This window comes from Talpa europaea (assembly GCF_964194135.1).
Source record: "Talpa europaea genome assembly, chromosome: 16".
Classification (NCBI taxonomy): Eukaryota; Metazoa; Chordata; class Mammalia; order Eulipotyphla; family Talpidae; genus Talpa; species Talpa europaea.
This window is the reverse complement of record NC_140084.1, coordinates 50,509,606-50,528,933: the sequence shown is the minus strand read 5'-3', so window position 1 is coordinate 50,528,933 and position 19,328 is coordinate 50,509,606. Positions and strand designations below refer to the sequence as shown.

General features: G+C 60.8%; 2 protein-coding genes and 1 pseudogene across 3 annotated transcripts in view; 2 read left to right on the top strand and 1 right to left on the bottom strand.

Annotated features, from left to right (window-relative positions):
• LOC311186160 (leukocyte immunoglobulin-like receptor subfamily A member 5) overlaps positions 1-19,328 on the bottom strand; it is a 100,444-nt pseudogene that overhangs the window by 16,737 nt on the left and 64,379 nt on the right. The gene's annotated exons all lie outside the window — the stretch shown is intronic.
• LOC311186711 (leukocyte immunoglobulin-like receptor subfamily A member 6) lies at positions 7,443-8,525 on the top strand (the record flags this gene model as incomplete). Its single annotated transcript, XM_084257861.1, has 3 exons — positions 7,443-7,476; positions 7,832-8,116; positions 8,260-8,525. 3 exons carry the CDS (start codon positions 7,443-7,445, stop codon positions 8,523-8,525), a joined length of 585 nt encoding a protein of 194 aa, XP_084113987.1.
• On the top strand, positions 16,355-17,437 carry LOC311186710 (leukocyte immunoglobulin-like receptor subfamily A member 6; the record flags this gene model as incomplete). Its single annotated transcript, XM_084257860.1, has 3 exons — positions 16,355-16,388; positions 16,744-17,028; positions 17,172-17,437. 3 exons carry the CDS (start codon positions 16,355-16,357, stop codon positions 17,435-17,437), a joined length of 585 nt encoding a protein of 194 aa, XP_084113986.1.

The window sequence follows — 19,328 nt, the reverse complement described above, 5'->3', positions numbered from 1 at the left end:
GCGACGCCGCCCACCGTGTCCTCTTCCCGCGGTGGCCGCCCAGCTCCGTCCACTCCGCCTCCACGCGGCCCGGGTCGGGCGGGAAAATCCTCGCGATTCTGAAACTCAGGCCCTGCCCTGCCCTGTTTCGGGGGGGAGGAAACGGAGTCCTATTTTGCTGTTACCATTTTGGGCTCTTACCACCAGCCTTCACCGTTCTTCCTACTGTGCCTTGGCCCTGGGGTGCTGTTAACTCATCCCTTATCACAGCTATTTTCAGGGTGACACCCAGTCAGCAACTGTCTCCTCTAGGACCGCCCCACCGGCCTTCTGGGCCGCGCTGTCCTGTCCGTGTGCACAGACTCTTCCCTCGCGCGCGGATCGGAGGGTGAATTCTCACCGCTGCCGTCGGGAATGGACTTGCCGGGAGCTGCAGCGAGAGCGCGTCGTGCTGCCTACTCGACCATGAGAGATGAGCTCATGGTGGATGGGACACCCTCTTTCCTAACTTGTTCTGTCTCTCTCTAAAATCCTAACAAAACCTGAGACACCCTCCCTGCCCTCCCTGGGGTCTTAGCTGGATATGGGGTCAGGGAGTGCAGAGTGCACCCCATGGTGTGGCGCTCAGTCCCCTGGAGTCTCTGAGGGGCTGTGAGTGATGAGACGGAGAGGAGGTACTTCAGGTGTCGCTAAAGGAGAAGGCGGGCACAGGGGACAGGGGACAGGCCTTCCCACCAGTCCAGGAACCTGGACCCAGAGCGGTGTCCCCTGGGGAAGCATTAGAGAGCACAGGGCCCCAGTGGATGAGGATAGCCAGGGGCAGAGGAGTCTGCAGCCCCGCAGGGAGGGGCAGGTCGGATGGAGAAGGACCCTCCCCACGTTCACCCCGTGTCCTGACGGGAGGTGCCCTGGTCCCCTGCGTGACCTGCGTGTCTCTCTCCCCCAGGCCCAGCCCCGCGCCCCCAGGACTACACGCTGGGGAACCTCATCCGCCTGGGCGTGGCCGCCTTCCTCCTGCTGGCCCTGGGGGTCCTGCTCTTGGAGGCTCTTCACAGCCACAGGAGGACCCGAGATGCTGCGGGAGGGGGGCCCAGAGGACCCAGAGGCGGACCCATGAGTCATTATGACCTTTGAAAGACAAATTAACTACATAATTAAAATCATCCAACAAAATCAACTCTGAGAATTAAAATCATCAAACAAAATCAACCCTAGTCCAGAAAATTTCTCCATTTTGTTATTGAAAAAATAGTGGAAGATGCCATGCTCATCTTTAAATAATTAGCCAGTATTTTAAGCTTTAATTTGTGCTTAGATTTTGTACAGGTCTATGTGCTTGGACTCTGTACAAGTTCGGTTACTCCATGAAAGGTCTGTCTGCTTTTCCCCGTCACCCAGCGGCCCTTTGCAGAGGCAAACACCACGGTGGCTTCTTATTCTCACAGATAAATCAAGGATCACGGGGCTGAGGCACCTGCGATCCAGGAGGACATTCTTGAGGACCCTCTCCCTCCCCTATTTTTCACACACGTGCTGTCCTACTATGCACTTTGCTATTTTTTACCTAATGAGATAGTTTATAGCAGCGTATGAAGGGGAGCTTGTGTTTCTCTTCATCTAGTCACGCTGTCAACACTGTAGTTTATCTGACCACACGGTCCTCTGTGGACCGACATGCCTCATCTCATTATGATAACTTTGGGGGTGCATCTACTCTTCCCCGTGCGCACACATCCCTCTCTCCCCCACCAACTACCTGAGTCAATGCCCGCTCACGCCTCCACCCCTTCTTCTTCTCACTGACCCTCATGGAACCAGCACATTTTTTTCAGTATGGACAAGATTTTTTTTCCTCTGTATTTTGCGCGTGTGTGTGTGTGTGTGTGCGCGCGTGCGTTTAAAGATTTATTTATGCACACAAGAACTGGGGTACAGGCCAGGGGGGTGAGAGGATTCACCATAGACAGGGTGGGGAGCAGCACAGGCAGACGGACAGAAACCCACTGCTGAGGGGAGCAGCGGGGAGCCAGGCGAGGTCTGCCGCGCCATGTGGGCAGCTCCCTGGCCGGCAGGGGCTGGAACTCGTTCTGCCATGGCTGAGGGAAGCTTCAGAGGCTGTTTCTTACCCCTTGCACCACCAGGGAGGCCAATTTTATCTCCTTAAGAACTCCCCGCGCATCTCCAGCGGCGGCGGCAGCTCTTGCATCGCCGCCACAGCGGGGAAAGCTCCTTCCTCACGGGCCCACCACCCCCTGCTGCCTCCGCGCCCCCAGGCTGCGGTGGCGCCTCCCCGTGGCTGCTCCGCGTCTCCCTTATGATCGGGGATCCCGGGCAGGTGTTCGCAGGCGGGGCCGTGAGGGTCTCCTGAGGAAATGTCACTGAGCGTCAGGCGGGGCCCTGGAGAGACACTGGGAGGAGGCGCGGGGCTGGCGCCGCGGGGGGGGCTCTCCTGGTCCCGGGTGGCGGGGGGTTCAGCAAAAGTCAAAAGCTTCAGGCCGGGCAGCCCTCCCACGGCGCATGCGCACTCTGACAAGCGGCGTGACGTGGGTGGCGCGACGCGGCGCGGCGTGGCGCGGGGCATGACGGGGCGTGGCGCGACGGGCGTGGCGCGGCGGGGTGCCGAGGTCGGAGGCGGGCGGCGGGGTGGACGCGGTGCTGGGACGCCCGGCGGAGAGCGCGAGGACGCCGCCCGCTGCCAGGCCCGGTGAGGGACCCAGCGGGTAGGCCGGGCTGGCGCCGCCGCGGGGCACCCGCGGCCCTGGCCCTGCCCCGGGGGGGTGATGGGGCCTGTTTGATTCTGAGTCTCTCGGCGTCTCTGGGCTGCCTCTGGGGTCTTGACGGTGGTGCCCCCAGGAGGGCTCAGACCTGGGGCCGCTTTCTGGCCTCAGCGCCGCGCGTCAGGCCGAGCCTGGCAGTCACTGCGATATGTGGAGTTTGCTGGGAAACTGTTACTTGAAATCCTCCCCGCCCCGAACTCCACCTCCATGAAAAATCCTTCACATGAAAGAAATAGAAGAAAAATGTCTACCAAGGCATCTGCCCGTTTTTTTACGTTTTAAAATTTATTAATTTATATTTATTTTTTATTCCTATCTTTTACATCACTGTGTAGTCCCATAAAATTCCCACCACCACTCCACCCACGAACCACCACCATAGGCCCTTGTGCCCTTCTCTCCCCCGCCCTGACGCATTTTCCTTCTTTCCATCACAGAATGTCTCCTGCCCACAGGTGCCTGCTGGTTTTGTTGTTCGATTATTGTTATTATTTTTTCTTGATCCCTTCATTGGTTCCATACATTCCTCCTATAAGTGAAACCATTTGGTATTTTTCCTTTTCCTTCTGGCTTATTTCGCTGAGCATGATCCCTTCCAGCGCCATCCATGTTGCTGCAAATGGCCTGAGTTTATCTTTTTGGTGGCTGAGTAATATTCCATGGTGTACATGTGCCACCTCCTCTTGATCCAGGCATTTATTTTTGGGCATTTGGGTTGATTGATGCCCGGCAGCCATGGGTCCAGACCTGCAGGCACTCCCAGTGCTGTCCCTGGGCACTGGCTGGGTCTGGGCGCTTAGGTCTCAGAGGTGCCAGGTGGGGCTGGGGCACTAGGCCTGCACCAGGCAGAGGTGGGGTTCAGGCCAGAATCGTAAAGCACATAGGCCTCGTGTCTGCAGGGGTGCAGGTGCCTGAGCCTGATTGTCTCCTCCCTGAACAAAGTCACCACAGGGCCTTGAGCATGAGGTCAGAGAAGCCTCAGGTCTATGCCCTGGAGTTGGGCCCCACCCATCCCAGGAGGTCACACCACTGACTGCAGATCCTTGAGCCCCATCAGACCGCTCCTGGCTGAGCCCAGGCCCCAAGTCCTTCCCAAAGACGGGGCTCTGCCTGTGCTCTCCTAGGCAACCTCTTCCTTGGGCTGTGACCCTCCACAGCCCTGGGCCATCCCTTCCAAGTCCAGGTCCCCTCTCTGGCCCCTGCTCTGTGCTGGCTGCTGCCCCCGGGGTTGTGTCCCTGGGCCTCAGCAGCTCCAGAGCAGACCAGGGCCTCAGGCTTCAGGCTCCATGTGAGCAGGTGAGCCGAAATGTCAGCCGAGGCCACCGGACAGTTCAGCCTCCAGTGGATGCGGTTCACCCCCTAGAAGAACCAGAACCCTAAAAGGTGTCAAGAACGCAGGGCCACTGGAGGACAGACCTGCTGGAGCTGTGAGAGATTTCACATGTCAAAACACACATGGAGACCCAGGAGGGAGGCACGGACTTCCTGTGTGGACAGGCCTTCTGTGCCGGACATAGGTCCAGACAGGAATCCAGCCCCCTTCCCTGCAACTCAACCCCCCAAGCAGCCCGTCCTTCCCGCTCAGACAACACAATTGCTCTCCAGCGCGTTCCCAGCCTCAGAGTAGCAGTTGAAATTAGGAGGTTTGAGAGTGTGAAAGTCCTCCTGTCCCAGCTCATCCTGTCCCCCACTAACCCGCGGGATCCTGACCAGAGCTACAAGAGCTCACCCGGCTAAGGGGGTTGGGGGGCGCCAGGATCCAGAACTGGGGTTAATGGCCCGCGCTTTCTGAAAAAGGAGACGTCACAGGTCCTATGTGGACCCTGGAGAGCAGCCCTTGGAAGGAGCTGTCCTGCCTGCTGCCAGCTCGCGGGGTGCGGCCTCAGAGCGGGGGCGGCGCCGCCCACCGTGTCCTCTTCCCGCGGTGGCCGCCCAGCTCCGTCCACTCCGCCTCCACGCGGCCCGGGTCGGGCAGGAAAATCCTCGCGATTCTGAAACTCAGGCCCTGCCCTGCCCTGTTTCGGGGGGGAGGAAACGGAGTCCTATATTGCTGTTGCCATGTTGGGCTCTTACCACCAGCCTTCACCGTTCTTCCCACTGTGCCTTGGCCGTGGGTGCTGTTAACTCATCCCTTATCACAGCTATTTTCAGGGTGACACCCAGGCAGCAACTGTCTCCTCTAGGACCGCCCCACCGGCCTTCTGGGCCGCGCTGTCCTGTCCGTGTGCGCAGACTCTTCCCTCCCGCGCGGATCGGAGGGTGAATTCTCACCGCTGCCGTCGGGAAAGGACTTGCCGCGCCAACACTCGCTGCTTGTCTGCCGGGAGCTGCAGCGAGAGTGCGTCGTGCTGCCAACTCGACCATGAGAGACGAGCTCATGGTGGATGGGACACCCTCTTTCCTAACTTGTTCTGTCTCTCTCTAAAACCCTAACAAACCTGAGACACCCTCCCTGCCCTCCCTGGGGCAAGATCTAGACAGTGCCCGCAGCTGGCGCGAAACAGGATCAGAGGAGGGTTCCCAGGCCTGAAGGGGTGGATGGGTGCGGGGAGACAGCCAGGGCCCTGGAGAAGGGGTCTGGGGGTAGGTGCGGGTCCAGGACAGGCTGGTTGGGCACGGGCCACCGTGGAGATCTCCACCAGCCGGCGTGGGGATCACCAGGAGTGGCAGCTCCACACCTGACACCTGCTCTGAAAAGGGAGCCACAGAGTGGGGATTCCCAGCCAGCCTCGGGCAGAGGGGCACTCTCCGGGGGGCCGTGTCCCTGCGAGGAGGGACGTCTGTGTTCCGCGCCTCCCCCATGTGCCGTGTGAACAGTGCACCGGAGGCTGAGGATGGGGGGCTGAGACTGAGCACAGGCCCTCCAGCCGGCAGGGGCTGCGGCCGTCATGCAACACCTCAGCCTTCTGCCCTGGCGAGCCTCCTGTGGGCATTTCTGAGTGAGCCCCGCGGCCTCCTGTGGGCATTTCTGCCCTGCCCTCGGGGCCTGAGCCTGGGCCTGAGTTCCATGTTCATTTTCTCTGGAGACCCCACACTAGTGGCGTCTGCAGCCAGAGTGGGAGCTTCAGGGGGTGCCGTGGAGACCCGCTGGGGTCCCTGGACCACTGCAGTTGTTTCTCTAGTCCAGGACCTCAGAGGCACAGACTCCTCAAAAACGGCTGTGGCTTCCAACGTGTGAGAAGGAGACCGGGTGGCAGGAGGAGGTGCAGGCCCCACAGGGCCTCTCCTAGCACAGGATCACAGGATTCCTGGATCCCAGGGTTAAGTCCCTGGAGGAGCCCCCACACCCCCTGCCGCTCCCTGCTGGGCCAGCGCAGAGGTGGCCAGAGCTGGAGCTGAGTGTGCTCCGCTGTGGGGGTGGTTTCGATGTGGGTTCCTGTGGGCTGAGGAGTCCCTGTGAGAGGCACCCAGGCCCCTCCTGCAGGAGCCTGTGCGGGGTGGAGGGTTTCTCCCCAGGGCTCCACGAGGCTGGGGGCTCTGGCTGCCTCGGGCTGTCAGTATCAGCAGCGTCCCCACACCCTCACCTGCATGGGCACTGGGCACTGTGATCCAGGCTGAGGTGTGGATCCCTCTCGCCCGCTGATGCCTCACCCCACAACACAGTAGATCCTGGCTCCCCAAAACAGAAGTAGCAGCTGATCAGGGGGCTTGGGAAAGAGAATCTCCCCAACTTCAGGTTCTTGCTGCCTCAGAACCCCTGGGCTGCAGCAGCCTGAGTGGTGAAGACGCCCCACGCCTGGGGAAACTCCCTGTGACCAGAGCCTCCTCCTAAGGAGACTCTCCAAGCTCCCCTGAGCAGGCTTGGAATCTGGGGACAGCAGTACCTTGGCCGCCCCGGCCCCCTCCCTGAGCCTGGACGGCTGCGGGGCTGAGTGGCCCGACCCGGAGCGGTCACAGCACGGGCAGAGCGGCAGGACCCAAGCTCCGGGGCTGTTCGGGTCGTGAGTGTGGATGAGGCCCTTCCCGAGCCCTTGGGGGGGGGCACAGACAAGCCTCGTGGGGACACTGGCGCTGCTCGGCCACACGACGCCGTTTCTGCAGAGGACGCATCTCCTCGTGAGTCAGCTGCGGCCGCTCCTGGGCTGGGAGACGGAGGCTCGGCCGTGGGCAGACGTGACCATGGGACAGGAGCTCCCTCCTGGGGAGGCGCCCCTAGCCACAACCTGGAGTGGGGCCCGCAGAGCACCCCTGGAGAACAGAGTGGTTTACTGGAGACGGGGCAGGGAGTGTCCGAGGCGTCAGCAGCAGGGCAGGGGCCTGTGGGGATGGCGGGTCCGGTCCTCGGAACCTGGGCCTGTGTCTCCCCCCCCAGGGCAGGAGGGACTTCAGGTGTGATTAACCGGGGGCCTGGGGGGCGCTGGGTGGTCTGCTGGCACGAGTGTGAGTCTGTCTGAGACGTGGCCCTGGGGCAGGTGCATGCAGACGGTAAGAACAGGAGTCAGGTGGGGACAGCAACTCGTGGGCAGCGAAGCCTCAGGTGTGGTCAGAACATCCCCACATCCACTCTCAGCCCAGCCCTGCCCTGAGGAAACAAGAGTCAGCCTCGTGGGGCAGTTCCCCTTCCTGTAGGGACTCGATGTGACAAACCCACAACAGGTGGACCAACCCGAGTGTCCCCACCCATGTGTCCATCCTGCCGGCTCCCTGGGCCCTCCATCCCCACAGCCAGCTCACAGAGAGGACGCCATGACCCCCAGCCTCATGGCCCTGCTCTGCCTGGGTGAGGTGTGAGGAGGGAGGGGCACCCTGGTCTGGAGGGACCCCACGGCCAGGCCTGGTCTGTCAGGGGACCCAGGACCCGGGAGGCTCCGGGAGGAGGTTCTGTCAGGACTCGGGGCAGGCCTCTCACTGGACTCTCTTCCAGGGCTGTGTGTGGGCCACGGGACCCCAGAGCAGGCAGGTGAGTCTGTGCCCAGGTGTCCCGGGTCCCGCCTCCTCACTGGGGAGGGGGCACCCCTGGGCAGCTGGGTTGGAGACAGCAGGTCTGGGGTGATGGAGGGGACGTCTGGGAGGGTCTGGGCTGGGGGCTGGGAACTGGGGTGGGGACGCCTGTGACCACCTCTGATTCCTTCCAGGGGCCCTGCCCAAACCCACCCTCTGGGCTGAGCCAGGCTCTGTGATCACCTGGGGGGATCCTGTGACCATCTGGTGTCAGGGAGCCTGGGGGGCCCAGGAGTTCTGGGTGTATAGAGAGGGAAGCTCAGCATCTTGGGACAGACGGATGACACTGGAGCCCGGGGACAGGTCCCAGTTGCCAATCCCACACCTGACAGAGGACTCTGCAGGGAGATATCACTGTGACTATCTTACCTCTGCTGGCTGGTCAGAGCACAGTGACCCCCTGGAGCTGGTGGTGACAGGTGAGAGCACACTCTGGGTCCAGCCTCAGGCGGTGCCCTCAGGGAGGGGGGTCTGCTTTCAGGGTGTCTCCCCTCTCATGGTGCAGCCCTGAGGGATGTGGTGGGAGTGTCCCCATTTAACACACTGTCTCCCCCTTTCCTACATACCTACAGGAAACCCAGCCTCTCAGCCCTGCCGAGCCCTGTGGTGGCCTCAGGAGGGAACGTGACCCTCCAGTGTGTCTCAGGCCATGGATTTGACAGGTTCCGTCTGACTGAGGAAGGAGAACTCAATTCCTCCTGGACCCTGGACTCACAGCAACTCCCCAATGGGCAGTTCCAGGTCTTGTTCCCTGTGGGCCCCGTGACCCTCAGTCACCGGTGGCTGTTCAGGTGCTATGGCTACTACAGGAGCACCCCGCAGGAGTGATCACTTCCCAGTGAGCCCCTGGAGCTCCTGGTCTCAGGTGAAGGTCCCCAGCTCTGTCCCCTCTGCTCATGGTACTGTCCAGGTGACCCCTTCCTGCCTATGAGTGAGAGGGTTCCAAGGAGGGTCACCCTGACTGGCCCACCCTCAGAAGGTTGGGGGACACAAGTGTGTTCCCACTTCTCCCCTTGACCATCCATCACCAGGAGTTCCCTCGGCGTCAGAGGGGACCTTGGGGATCAAGGGTAGACACAAGAGGAGTCTGAACAGATTCTGGGTCTCGGGGAAGCTCCAGCCCCTCCACCCTCTTGTCTTTTCCCAGGATCTTCTGGGGAGCACAGCCCCCCGACTCTTGGACCCAAGCTTGTGAGTCACTGGGGTCTTGCTCAGTGGGGGATAGAGGTCTTCCCTGGGGGAGGTCAGGGGCCTTAGCAGGGAGGATGCTGCCCGGCCTTGCTCTCTGAGGTGGGGCTTGGGGTCCACCAGTTATTTCCAGTCTCCCTGATGGAGATGCTGGAAGCCTCCCCGGACTCTGGCCTCCACGTCTCCCCTTGTCACGGAGGAGAACCTGCCCAGCCCTCAGGTCTGACTCACGGGGAGCTGTCGGGATGAGCAGAGCGGGGACATGTGATGCGTGGCCTTCCCTGCAGCCTGTGTGCGCAGCCTGTCCTATCACAGGAAAAAGGTCAAAGTCACCAAAAACAAGCTGGGGCGGGGGTCACACTGCAGGGTGCATGTTCTCCCTGCGCCTCCCGGCCAGGCCTGGGCATGCCCTGTTCCTCTGAGCCCAGCTCCTTGTTTGCGGAGTGTTCTTATGGTCTCTCTTGACGGTTTGCCAAGAGGTTTAGTTAGGTCTTCTACGTGGGACACAGATACACATGAAATGTCCGTGTGCTGTTGGGTCTGCAGATGCGAAGGGGTCTTAGCTGGACATGGGGTCAGGGAGGGCAGAGTGCTCGCCGTGGTGTGGGCGCTCCGTCCCCTGGAGTCTCTGAGGGGCTGCGAGTGATGAGACGGAGAGGAGGTACTTCAGGTCTCGCTAAAGGAGAAGGCGGGCACAGGGGACAGGGGGACAGGCCTTCCCGCCAGTCCAGGAGCCTGGAGCCAGAGCGGTGTCCCCTGGGGCAGCATTAGAGAGCACAGGGCCCCAGTGGATGATAGCCAGGGGCAGAGGAGTCTACAGCCGTGCAGGGAGGGGCAGGTCAGATGGAGAAGGACCCTCCCCACGTTCATCCCGTGTCCTGACAGGAGGTCCCCGGTCATTTGTGTGAACTGTGACGTCTTTCTCCCCCATGCCTAGCCCGGTGCCCCCAGGACTATACGCTGGGGAACCTCATCCGCCTGGGCGTGGCCGCCTTCTTACTGCTGGTCCTGGGGGTCCTGCTCTTGGAGGCTCTTCACAGGCACAGAAGGACCCAAGATGCTGCGGGAGGGGGGCCCAGAGGACCCAGAGGCGGACCCATGAATCATTATGACCTTTGAAAGACAAATTAACTACATAATTAAAATCATCAAACAAAATCAACTCTGAGAATTAAAATCATCAAACAAAATCAACCCTAGTCCAGAAAATTTCTCCATTTTGTTATTGAAAAAATAGTGGAAGATTCCATGCTCATCTTTAAATAATTAGCCAGTATTTTAAGCTTTAATTTGTGCTTAGATTTTGTACAGGTCTATGTGCTTGGACTCTGTACAAGTTCGGTTACTCCATGAAAGGTCTGTCTGCTTTTCCCCGTCACCCAGCGGCCCTTTGCAGAGGCAAACACCACGGTGGCTTCTTATCCTCACAGACAAATCAAGGATCACGGGGCTGAGGCACCTGCGATCCAGGAGGACATTCTTGAGGACTCTCTCCCTCCCCTGTTTTTCACACACGTGCTGTCATACTATGCGCTTTGCTATTTTGACCTAATGAGATAGTTTATAGCAGTGTATGAAGGGGAGCTTGTGTTTCTCTTCATTCAGTGACGCTGTCACCACTGTAGTTTATCTGACCACACGGTCCTCTGTGGACCGACATGCCTCATCTCATTATGATAACTTTGTGGGTGCATCTACTCTTCCCCCTGTGCACACATCCCTCTCTCCTCCACCAACCACCTGAGCCAGTGCCCGCCCACGCCTCCACCCCTTCTTTTCCCACTGTCCCTCAGTGAACAGCACCTTTTTTTCACTATGGACAAGATTTTTTTTCCTCTGTACTTTGTGTGTGTGTGTGTGTGTGTGCGCGCGCGCGTTCGTGTGTTTAAAAATTAATTTATTTATGCACACAAGAACTGGGGTACAGGCCAGAGGTGCGGGGGGGGGGGTGAGAGGATTCACCATAGACAGGGTGGGGAGCAGCACAGGCCGAGGGACAGAAACCCACTGCTGAGGGGGGCAGCGGGGAGCCAGGCGAGGTCTGCCGCGCCATGTGGGCAGCTCCCTGGCCGGCAGGGGCTGGAACTCGTTCTGCCATGGCTGAGGGTAGCTTCAGAGGCTGTTTCTTACCCCTTGCACCACCAGGGAGGCCAATTTTATCTCCTTAAGAACTCCCCGCGCATCTCCAGCGGCGGCGGCAGCTCTTGCATCGCCGCCACAGCGGGGAAAGCTCCTTCCTCACGGGCCCACCACCCCCTGCTGCCTCCGCGCCCCCAGGCTGCGGTGGCGCCTCCCCGTGGCTGCTCCGCGTCTCCCTTATGATCGGGGATCCCGGGCAGGTGTTCGCAGGCGGGGCCGTGAGGGTCTCCTGAGGAAATGTCACTGAGCGTCAGGCGGGGCCGTGGAGAGACACTGGGAGCAGGCGCGGGGCTGGCGCCGCGGGGGGGGCCCTCCTGGTCCCGGGTGGCGGGGGGTTCAGCAAAAGTAAAAGCTTCAGGCCGGGCAGCCCTCCCACGGCGCATGCGCACTCTGACAAGCGGCGTGACGTGGGTGGCGCGGCGCGGCGCGGCGTGGCGCGGGGCATGACGGGGCGTGGCGCGACGGGCGTGGCGCGGCGGGGTGCCGAGGTCGGAGGCGGGCGGCGGGGTGGACGCGGTGCTGGGACGCCCGGCGGAGAGCGCGAGGACGCCGCCCGCTGCCAGGCCCGGTGAGGGACCCAGCGGGTAGGCCGGGCTGGCGCCGCCGCGGGGCACCCGCGGCCCTGGCCCTGCCCCGGGGGGGTGATGGGGCCTGTTTGATTCTGAGTCTCTCGGCGTCTCTGGGCTGCCTCTGGGGTCTTGACGGTGGTGCCCCCAGGAGGGCTCAGACCTGGGGCCGCTTTCTGGCCTCAGCGCCGCGCGTCAGGCCGAGCCTGGCAGTCACTGCGATATGTGGAGTTTGCTGGGAAACTGTTACTTGAAACCCCCCCCGCCCCGAACTCCACCTCCATGAAAAATCCTTCACATGAAAGAAATAGAAGAAAAATGTCTACCAAGGCATCTGCCCATTTTTTTACGTTTTTAAATTTATTAATTTATATTTATTTTTTATTCCTATCTTTGACATCACTGTGCAGTCCCATAAAATTCCCTCCACCACTCCACCCACGAACCACCACCATAGGCCCTTGTGCCCTTCTCCGCCCCGCCCTGACGCATTTTCCTTCTTTCCATCACAGAATGTCTCCTGCCCACAGGTGCCTGCTGGTTTTGTTGTTCGATTATTGTTATTATTTTTTCTTGATCCCTTCATTGGTTCCATACATTCCTCCTATAAGTGAAACCATTTGGTATTTTTCCTTTTCCTTCTGGCTTATTTCGCTGAGCATGATCCCTTCCAGCGCCATCCATGTTGCTGCACATGGCCTGAGTTTATCTTTTTGGTGGCTGAGTAATATTCCATCGTGTATATGTGCCACCTCCTCTTGATCCAGGCATTTATTTTTGGGCATTTGGGTTGATTGATGCCCGGCAGTCATGGGTCCAGACCTGCAGGCACTCCCAGTGCTGTCCCTGGGCACTGGCTGGGTCTGGGCGCTTAGGTCTCAGAGGTGCCAGGTGGGGCTGGGGCACTAGGCCTGCACCAGGCAGAGGTGGGGTTCAGGCCAGAATCATAAAGCACATTGGCCTCGTGTCTGCAGGGGTGCAGGTGCCTGAGCCTGATTGTCTCCTCCCTGAACAAAGTCACCACAGGGCCTTGAGCATGAGGTCAGAGAAGCCTCAGGTCTATGCCCTGGAGTTGGGCCCCACCCATCCCAGGAGGTCACACCACTGACTGCAGATCCTTGAGCCCCATCAGACCGCTCCTGGCTGAGCCCAGGCCCCAAGTCCTTCCCAAAGACGGGGCTCTGCCTGAGCTCTCCTAGGCAACCTCTTCCTTGGGCTGTGACCCTCCACAGCCCTGGGCCATCCCTTCCAAGTCCAGGACCCCTCTCTGGCCCCTGCTCTGTGCTGGCTGCTGCCCCCGGGGTTGTGTCCCTGGGCCTCAGCAGCTCCAGAGCAGACCAGGGCCTCAGGCTTCAGGCTCCATGTGAGCAGGTGAGCCGAAATGTCAGCCGAGGCCACCGGACAGTTCAGCCTCCAGTGGATGCGGTTCACCCCCTAGAAGAACCAGAACCCTAAAAGGTGTCAAGAACGCAGGGCCACTGGAGGACAGACCTGCTGGAGCTGTGAGAGATTTCACATGTCAAGGACACACATGGAGACCCAGGAGGGAGGCACGGACTTCCTGTGTGGACAGGCCTTCTGTGCCGGACATAGGTCCAGACAGGACTCCAGCCCCCTTCCCTGCAACTCAACCCCCCAAGCAGCCCGTCCGCCCCGCTCAGACAACACAATTGCTCTTCAGCGCGTTCCCAGCCTCGGAGTAGCAGTTGAAATTAGGAGGTTTGAGAGTGTGAAAGTCCTCCTGTCCCAGCTCATTCTGTCCCCCACTAACCCGCGGGATCCTGACCAGAGCTACAAGAGCTCACCCGGCTAAGGGGGTTGGGGGGCGCCAGGATCCAGAACTGGGGTTAATGGCCCGCGCTTTCTGAAAAAGGAGAAGTCACAGGTCCTGTGTGGGACCCTGGAGAGCAGCCCTTGGAAGGAGCTGTCCTGCCTGCTGCCAGCTCGCGGGGTGCGGCCTCAGAGCGGGGGCGGCGCCGCCCACCGTGTCCTCTTCCCGCGGTGGCCGCCCAGCTCCGTCCACTCCGCCTCCACGCGGCCCGGGTCGGGCAGGAAAATCCTCGTGATTCTGAAACTCAGGCCCTGCCCTGCCCTGTTTCGGGGGGGAGGAAACGGAGTCCTATTTTGTTGTTACCATGTTGGGCTCTTACCACCAGCCTTCACCGTTCTTCCTACTGTGCCTTGGCCCTGGGGTGCTGTTAACTCATCACTTATCACAGCTATTTTCAGGGTGACACCCAGTCAGCAACTGTCTCCTCTAGGACCGCCCCACCGGCCTTCTGGGCCGCGCTGTCCTGTCCCTGTGCGCAGACTCTTCCCTCCCGCGCGGATCGGAGGGTGAATTCTCACCGCTGCCGTCGGGAAAGGACTTGCCGCGCCAACACTCGCTGCTTGTCTGCCGGGAGCTGCAGCGAGAGTGCGTCGTGCTGCCAACTCGACCATGAGAGACGAGCTCATGGTGGATGGGACACCCTCTTTTCTAACTTGTTCTGTCTCTCTCTAAAACCCTAACACACCTGAGACACCCTCCCTGCCCTCCCTGGCGCAAGATCTAGACAGTGCCCGCAGCTGGCGCGAAACAGGATCAGAGGAGGGTTCCCAGGCCTGAAGGGGTGGATGGGTGCGGGGAGACAGCCAGGGCCCTGGAGAAGGGGTCTGGGGGTAGGTGCGGGTCCAGGACAGGCTGGTTGGGCACGGGCCACCGTGGAGATCTCCACCAGCCGGCGTGGGGATCACCAGGAGTGGCAGCTCCACACCTGACACCTGCTCTGAAAAGGGAGCCACAGAGTGGGGATTCCCAGCCAGCCTCGGGCAGAGGGGCACTCTCTGGGGAGCCGTGTCTCTGCGAGGAGGGACGTCTGTGTTCCGCGCCTCCCCCATGTGCCGTGTGAACAGTGCACCGGAGGCTGAGGATGGGGGGCTGAGACTGAGCACAGGCCCTCCAGCCGGCAGGGGCTGCGGCCGTCATGCAACACCTCAGCCTTCTGCCCTGGCGAGCCTCCTGTGGGCATTTCTGAGTGAGCCCCGCGGCCTCCTGTGGGCATTTCTGCCCTGCCCTCGGGGCCTGAGCCTGGGCCAGAGTTCCATGTCCATTTTCTCTGGAGACCCCACACTACAGGCGTCTGCAGCCAGAGTGGGAGCTTCAGGGGGTGCCGTGGAGACCCGCTGGGGTCCCTGGACCACCTGCAGTTGCTTCTCTAGTCCAGGACCTCAGAGGCACAGACTCCTCAAAAACGGCTGTGGCTTCCAACGTGTGAGAAGGAGACCGGGTGGCAGGCAGAGTTGCAGGCCCCACAGGGCCTCTCCTAGCACAGGATCACAGGATTCCTGGATCCCAGGGTTAAGTCCCTGGAGGAGCCCCCACACCCCCTGCCGCTCCCTGCTGGGCCAGCGCAGAGGTGGCCAGAGCTGGAGCTGAGTGTGCTCCGCTGTGGGGGTGGTTTCGATGTGGGTTCCTGTGGGCTGAGGAGTCCCTGTGAGAGGCACCCAGGCCCCTCCTGCAGGAGCCTGTGCGGGGTGGAGGGTTTCTCCCCAGGGCTCCACGAGGCTGGGGGCTCTGGCTGCCTCGGGCTGTCAGTATCAGCAGCGTCCCCACACCCTAACCTGCATGGGCACTGGGCACTGTGATCCAGGCTGAGGTGTGGATCCCTCTCGCCCGCTGACGCCTCACCCCACAACACAGTAGATCCTGGCTCCCCAAAACAGAAGTAGCAGCTGATCAGGGGGCTTGGGAAAGAGAATCTCCCCAACTTCAGGTTCTTGCTGCCTCAGAACCCCTGGGCTGCAGCAGCCTGAGTGGTGAAGACGCCCCACGCCTGGGGAAACTCCCTGTGACCAGAGCTTCCTCCTAAGGAGACTCTCCAAGCTCCCCTGAGCAGGCTTGGAATCTGGGGACAGCAGTACCTTGGCCGCCCCGGCCCCCTCCCTGAGCCTGGACGGCTGCGGGGCTGAGTGGCCCGACCCGGAGCAGCCACTGCACAGGCAGAGTGGCAGGACCCAAGCTCCGGGGCTGTTCGGGTCGTGAGTGTGGATGAGGCCCTTCCCGAGCCCTTGGGGGGGGGCACAGACAAGCCTCGTGGGGACACTGGCGCTGCTCGGCCACACGACGCCGTTTCTGCAGAGGACGCATCTCCTCGTGAGTCAGCTGCGGCCGCTCCTGGGCTGGGAGACGGAGGCTCGGCCTGGGCAGGCGTGACCACGGGACAGGAGCTCCCTCCTGGGGAGGCGCCCCTAGCCACAACCTGGAGTGGGGCCCGCAGAGCACCCCTGGAGAACAGAGTGGTTTACTGGAGACGGGGCAGGGAGTGTCCGAGGCGTCGGCAGCAGGGCAGGGGCCTGTGGGGATGGCGGGTCCGGTCCTCGGAACCTGGGCCTGTGTCTCCCCCCCCAGGGCAGGAGGGACTTCAGGTGTGATTAACCAGGGGTCTGGGGGGCGCTGGGTGGTCTGCTGGCACGAGTGTGAGTCTGTCTGAGACGTGGCCCTGGGGCAGGTGCATGTAGACGGTAAGAACAAGAGTCAGGTGGGGACAGCAACTCGTGGGCAGCGAAGCCTCAGGTGTGGTCAGAACATCCCCACATCCACTCTCAGCCCAGCCCTGCCCTGAGGAAACAAGAGTCAGCCTCGTGGGGCAGTTCCCCTTCCTGTAGGGACGCGATGTGACAAACCCACAACAGGAGGACCAACCCGAGTGTCCCCACCCATGTGTCCATCCTGCCGGCACCCTGGGCCCTCCATCCCCACAGCCAGCTCACAGAGAGGACGCCATGACCCCCAGCCTCATGGCCCTGCTCTGCCTGGGTGAGGTGTGAGGAGGGAGGGGCACCCTGGTCTGGAGGGACCCCACGGCCAGGCCTGGTCTGTCAGGGGACCCAGGACCCGGGAGGCTCCGGGAGGAGGTTCTGTCAGGACTCGGGGCAGGCCTCTCACTGGACTCTCTTCCAGGGCTGAGTTGGGCCCCGGTACCCCAGAGCAGGCAGGTGAGTCTGTGCCCAGGTGTCCCGGGTCCCGCCTCCTCACTGGGGAGGGCGCACCCCTGGGCAGCTGGGGGTGGAGACAGCAGGTCTGGGGTGATGGAGGGGACGTCTGGGAGGGTCTGGGCTGGGGGCTGGGAACTGGGGTGGGGACGCCTGTGACCACCTCTGATTCCTTCCAGGGGCCCTGCCCAAACCCACCCTCTGTGCCGAGCCAGGCTCTGTGATCACCTGGGGGGATCCTGTGACCATCTGGTGTCAGGGAGCCTGGGGGGCCCAGGAGTTCTGGGTGTATAGAGAGGGAAGCTCAGCATCTTGGGACAGACGGATGACACTGGAGCCCGGGGACAGGTCCCAGTTGCCCATCCCACACCTGACAGAGGACTCTGCAGGGAGATATCACTGTTACTATCTTACCTCTGCTGGCTGGTCGGAGCACAGTGACCCCCTGGAGCTGGTGGTGACAGGTGAGAGCACACTCTGGGTCCAGCCTCAGGCGGTGCCCTCAGGGAGGGGGGTCTGCTTTCAGGGTGTCTCCCCTCTCATGGTGCAGCCCTGAGGGATGTGGTGGGAGTGTCCCCATTTAACACACTGTCTCCCCCTTTCCTACATACCTACAGGAAACCCAGCCTCTCCGCCCTGCCGAGCCCTGTGGTGGCCTCAGGAGGGAACGTGACCCTCCAGTGTGTCTCAGGCCATGGATTTGACAGGTTCCGTCTGACTGAGGAAGGAGAACTCAATTCCTCCTGGACCCTGGACTCACACCGACTCCCCAATGGGCAGTTCCAGGTCTTGTTCCCTGTGGGCCCCGTGACCCTCAGTCACCGGTGGCTGTTCAGGTGCTATGGCTACTACAGGAGCACCCCGCAGGAGTGATCACTTCCCAGTGAGCCCCTGGAGCTCCTGGTCTCAGGTGAAGGTCCCCAGCTCTGTCCCCTCTGCTCATGGTACTGTCCAGGTGACCCCTTCCTGCCTATGAGTGAGAGGGTTCCAAGGAGGGTCACCCTGACTGGCCCACCCTCAGAAGGTTGGGGGACACAAGTGTGTTCCCACTTCTCCCCTTGACCATCCATCACCAGGAGTTCCCTCGGCGTCAGAGGGGACCTTGGGGATCAAGGGCAGACACAAGAGGAGTCTGAACAGATTCTGGGTCTCGGGGAAGCTCCAGCCCCTCCACCCTCTTGTCTTTTCCCAGGATCTTCTGGGGAGCACAGCCCCCCGACTCTTGGACCCAAGCTTGTGAGTCACTGGGGTCTTGCTCAGTGGGGGATAGAGGTCTTCCCTGGGGGAGGTCAGGGGCCTTAGCAGGGAGGATGCTGCCCGGCCTTGCTCTCTGAGGTGGGGCTTGGGTTCCACCAGTTATTTCCAGTCTCCCTGATGGAGATGCTGGAAGCCTCCCCGGACTCTGGCCTCCACGTCTCCCCTTGTCACGGAGGAGAACCTGCCCAGCCCTCAGGTCTGACTCACGGGGAGCTGTCGGGATGAGCAGAGCGGGGACATGTGATGCGTGGCCTTCCCTGCAGCCTGTGTGCGCAGCCTGTCCTATCACAGGAAAAAGGTCAAAGTCACCAAAAACAAGCTGGGGCGGGGGTCACACTGCAGGGTGCATGTTCTCCCTGCGCCTCCCGGCCAGGCCTGGGCATGCCCCGTTCCTCTGAGCCCAGCTCCTCGTCTGCAGAGTGTTCCTATGGTCTCTCTTGACGGTTGGCCAAGAGGTTTAGTTAGGTCTTCTACGTGGGACACAGATACACATGAAATGTCCGTGTGCTGTTGGGTCTGCAGATGCGAAGGGGTCTTAGCTGGACATGGGGTCAGGGAGGGCAGAGTGCTCGCCGTGGTGTGGGCGCTCCGTCCCCTGGAGTCTCTGAGGGGCTGCGAGTGATGAGACGGAGAGGAGGTACTTCAGGTCTCGCTAAAGGAGAAGGCGGGCACAGGGGACAGGGGGACAGGCCTTCCCGCCAGTCCAGGAGCCTGGAGCCAGAGCGGTGTCCCCTGGGGCAGCATTAGAGAGCACAGGGCCCCAGTGGATGATAGCCAGGGGCAGAGGAGTCTGCAGCCCTGCAGGGAGGGGCAGGTCGGATGGAGAAGGACCCTCCCCACGTTCATCCCGTGTCCTGACAGGAGGTCCCCGGTCATTTGTGTGAACTGTGACGTCTTTCTCCCCCATGCCTAGCCCGGTGCCCCCAGGACTATACGCTGGGGAACCTCATCCGCCTGGGCGTGGCCGCCTTCTTACTGCTGGTCCTTGGGGTCCTGCTCTTGGAGGCTCTTCACAGGCACAGAAGGACCCAAGATGCTGCGGGAGGGGGGCCCAGAGGACCCAGAGGCAGACCCATGAATCATTATGACCTTTGAAAGACAAATTAACTACATAATTAAAATCATCAAACAAAATCAACTCTGAGAATTAAAATCATCAAACAAAATCAACCCTAGTCCAGAAAATTTCTCCATTTTGTTATTGAAAAAATAGTGGAAGATTCCATGCTCATCTTTAAATAATTCGCCAGTATTTTAAGCTTTAATTTGTGCTTAGATTTTGTACAGGTCTATGTGCTTGGACTCTGTACAAGTTCGGTTACTCCATGAAAGGTCTGTCTGCTTTTCCCCGTCACCCAGCGGCCCTTTGCAGAGGCAAACACCACGGTGGCTTCTTATTCTCACAGACAAATCAAGGATCATGGGGCTGAGGCAACTGCGATCCAGGAGGACATTCTTGAGGACCCTCTCCCTCCCCTATTTTTCACACATGTGCTGTCCTACTATG